The following is a 4,063-nucleotide window of genomic DNA, read 5'->3' on the forward strand; positions in this document are numbered from 1 at the left end:
TCATTAAGCTGCACTAAACAGAGGCATCTCTTTATTTATCCTATAAATTGTTTTCTACTTATTGATTATTACATTTTGTAATTTAACAAATAAGCTGCAGTAAATCAGCTGTGAATCGTGAATCTGCTACAGTGATTCACCTCCGGTGTCGTTCCCTTCATGGTTCATCCAGAGCTGCACAGAGCCATGAATTATTTTGAAAAGATAACTGCAGCGTTAGAAACATTACTCATTTCCAGAAGTATTTTCTCCTGTAAAAACAAACATAAAATATGTTCAAAACATAGTCAGTATTTAAAATGCCAGAAACAAGTTGAAATATGACAGCATTAAGTTTCTTAGCTGTTTAGTTTCAGTTTATCCAAACTAATGAGACAGACAACATTTGAAAATTGTTGTTTAATTTGTTGTTTAATCCTGGACCTTTCCTGGTGGCGGGATGGGGGGGTTCTTCATGTTCCTAAACAAATAAAATGAGATAAACAGAAAATGATGGGTGGCAAAGCAAGCCGTTAATGAAATTATTCTCCACTCAGATATATTTAAAACACATAACATAATCTGAGTTCAGAGTTCAAAGTGATAACATATTTGCACCATATATAGGCTAAAGTCCTCAATACAGCAGTTCTTGGTTCCAGTTACTGTAAGTTTTCCATATTCTTCACTTTACTTTTTCCTTTCAAGCTATTAACGAATAAATGTCACAAAATCCTTAAAAAAAATCTTGCTTTAATCTGTTTAAGCAGACCATCATGTTATCAAATAAAAGCAGTCGGTTAAGCAGCACATTCATATTTTCCTTTATTGCCACGAACAGATAACAGAGAGAATTCAAACTCTTAATAGGAATCTTAAGATAAATGTGTTCTACTCATACAAAATATTCCTGAAATGTAGAACTAAATATTTTTGAAAATAAAAAGATGTACACAGCCATCCAGGTATCTTTCCGCGGTGTTGACCTTTCTTTAAAGTGAAACTGCAGTCATGATGAACCACTTTTTATAATCATTTACTTTCACTTTCTCAAAGACATCCTGTTCTGCCCTCTAATCCAGCTGTAAAGTATTATCACTATGGGAGATTGAAGCTTAAAATAACATTTATTCGACCAAGATGTTTGTTTCTAATAGGGAAAGTGAGAGGTTGAAAAGATTTGTTTAATTTATTTGTTTTTATTTATATTTTATTAAATTAAAAGGTACATGCAATAGTTCTTTTTATTAGGGATTTTTTTTTTCTTTTAAGGCAAAGGAAATTTATTTGTATAGCACATTTCATGTACAAGACGATTGGAAGCGCTTTAGAGAAATCAAGAAGCAGCCATTACAAACACAGGCAGAAATGAGGCAAGACAAAAATTAAACACAAGGGAGAAAAATTATTGACTAAATTAGAAAAGAACAAAGAAGAAAATGTATGAGTTGATTTTTGATGATGGCACTCGGCAAAATGTAATGTTTGCAATATGCAATTATAACCTGGTTGTATTTCTTTTGTTATAATTACACAAAATGTCTTTTTTTGGTTATTTGTATTGTTCCTTACCTGACTGAAACACGTCTAAAAACTGTCATTGTTTTAACCATGTTACTTTAAGATCGGAAGCCCTCCTTTTTATTTCTTCTTCTGTGGTGTTGTCTTTACGTGTTTGCGCCCCTTTTGTCATGTTGTCCTGCGGGAGAAGACTTGGAGCGGGCGTCTTATAACACGGTGTTTTTCTGTTTGCTGTTCTCGTCAGAATAAATCGAGAAACCAAACTTTTTAAAGACAAACCGCGTCACGGCCTGATCAATCAATAAAACAAGCCCAACGCAGAAAGGATCCGGCTACACAATAGTTCTTATCAAATCAGAGTGTACCTCACCACCCTAAAAGACTGAAATTGAAAGTTGCTGCTGCTGCTTCTCAGCAGCTGCAGAGTTTCCTGTAAGTCACATGGTGATGGGCTGAGGGCTGGTCTGTATATAAAGACTGAGACGCTGCACAACACCAAAACATGGATCCAGAACAACACAACACCGAGAGCTCTTCAGGTATTCTTCTCTTGTTTATATTTTCCAGCATCCTGTTTACTGTATATTTTCTGTATTCATGTTTTTAAAACACTTGCGAGAACCTTAAAACTTAAGTTACTTTTGGTCTTTGTTTTATAACCTACATTATGTCTATTTCCTGCCTGATTTTCATCTGCAGTCCCTGTCACAAACCCTTTCCTGTTTGTCATGACTAAACATTACATATATTTATGTTAAACAGGAAAACTTTATTACATGAAGCAGTGATCCACAACAGTACATATAAAATGTAGATTTTTTTACAGCTATAATAGCCCTTTTCTTTGCATGTGTTATTTATGGTCACCTAAGTTTGCAAGTTGAACATTTCTACAGAAAATTATAGACAAGCTTAAACCATGACTTTAGTTTTGACTGAACAATAAATAACGGTTTCAACTTGTATTGTTTTGAGAATGTTGTTTTAAAGTTTGTACAAAGGGAGAAAATAAATAGAAGAGAAACTTTTTTATGAGGCTTCAAAGGACAATATTAGTTATTTTTCAACAGATTTCATGTTCATTTTGATTAGATTTTCCTCTGTTCATGTTGTCTTGTTCTATTTTTACTTCACTAATTCTACCTTCTCTCAGTTCTGTGCCTAGATCCTCTCCAGCTGTTCTGCATCTGTTTTATTGTGCTCACCTGATCAGCATGCCTTAGTCAAATTTCCACAGTATTTAGTCTCCTTGATTCCATTCACTCATTCCTGGACTGTTCCATTATATTGTCCCTGTCATCCTGATTTCTGTGTTTTCCTTTGAGTTCTGTGAGGTTTTCCGTTATTAAGTCCATCATTTCTCACTCCACAATATCATCTTGCTGCAGTTTGGGTCGCCATCAAAACACCTCAAACATGATCATTGTTACGCCCCCAAGGTCTAGGGGTCCAGGGGCAGTAACATAAAATGTGTCCGGAGCGACAGTGTAAAGTAAAAATGATTTATTACAAAATAAAGTTTCACAAAACAATACAATTTAACCCAATTAATGCAAAAAGAAAGAGGGATTAACAAACTCAATAATGTCAGGAGCAAATTAAAGTTACAAAAAAAAAAATCCAAACAAGTCAGTTTAAAGTAACTCAAAACAAACCACAAAAAAAAACACATACAAAGGAGAGGCTGCGGGAAGCACGCAGCCTCCCAAACACAGGCTTCTAACTCATATTTAACTGGAGCAAAGTCAAAGTAACTAAACTGAACAAACAGGAACAAACAAAGACCAAGCTAGCTTAAAGTAGTTGCAACCACCAAAAAAAAAGAGAGGAGGCAGCTTCACAGAACCTCTTCAAATTAGCTGCCCCACTAGAGGAATGAATTCAGGAGCCTTTTATGGTGCAGGTGAGCCTCATCAACGTCTGATTGGCTTGACCATCCTCTGCTGGTCCAATGGTGCAGCTGCTCTTCTACAGCCTCCAGGCAGCCAATCAGGAAGGTGTGCTCTCACAGTTGAACCTGCATAATAAAAGGGAGCCTGCACAGCCTCAAGAGGCCAGGGGCCGTAACACTCTCCCCCTTAAATTACAAAACCATGTTTTGTAAATACTTAGTGCAAGAAAAAAAAACAACAAACGAAGCATACTCACAACCTGGAAAGGCCATCTGCAAGAACATTTTCTGTTCCTTTCTTGTGTCGGATGTTGAGTTTGTATTCTTGTAGCAATAATGCCCACCGCATAAGGCGCTGATTGTGGTTGTACATGCGTGACAGAAATACTAATGGATTATGATCAGTAAATACATCAATCGGCAAACTACTGGACCCAAGGTACACATGGAAGTGCTGAAGAGCCAACAACAGAGCCAGGGTTTCTTTTTCAATGGTGGAATAATTTAATTGATGCTTGTTAAACTTTCGGGAGAAGTAGCAAACAGGATGATCTAAACCCTCCAAATCTTCCTGTATTAGCACCGCACCAGCCCCGACAGCACTGGAATCCACCTCCAGTTTGCAAGGGCGGGTCAGATCAGGTGCAGCAAGTACTGGGGTGTAGCAAACAA

The 4,063-nt window shown here is 36.6% G+C and overlaps 1 protein-coding gene across 1 annotated transcript in view; it reads left to right on the forward strand.

Moving 5' to 3' along the window:
* Positions 1-1,674: 1,674 nt before the first annotated feature.
* LOC103152092 (uncharacterized) overlaps positions 1,675-4,063 on the forward strand; it is a 14,428-nt gene continuing 12,039 nt past the window's right edge. The window contains exon 1 of the mRNA XM_007572427.2: positions 1,675-2,039. Coding sequence (XP_007572489.1) covers positions 2,003-2,039 — 37 coding nt within the window. The 5' untranslated portion in view covers positions 1,675-2,002. The remainder of the gene's footprint in view (positions 2,040-4,063) is intronic.

The sequence above is a fragment of the Poecilia formosa genome, unplaced genomic scaffold (assembly GCF_000485575.1).
Source record: "Poecilia formosa unplaced genomic scaffold, Poecilia_formosa-5.1.2 Scaffold300, whole genome shotgun sequence".
In the NCBI taxonomy this organism is placed as follows: Eukaryota; Metazoa; Chordata; class Actinopteri; order Cyprinodontiformes; family Poeciliidae; genus Poecilia; species Poecilia formosa.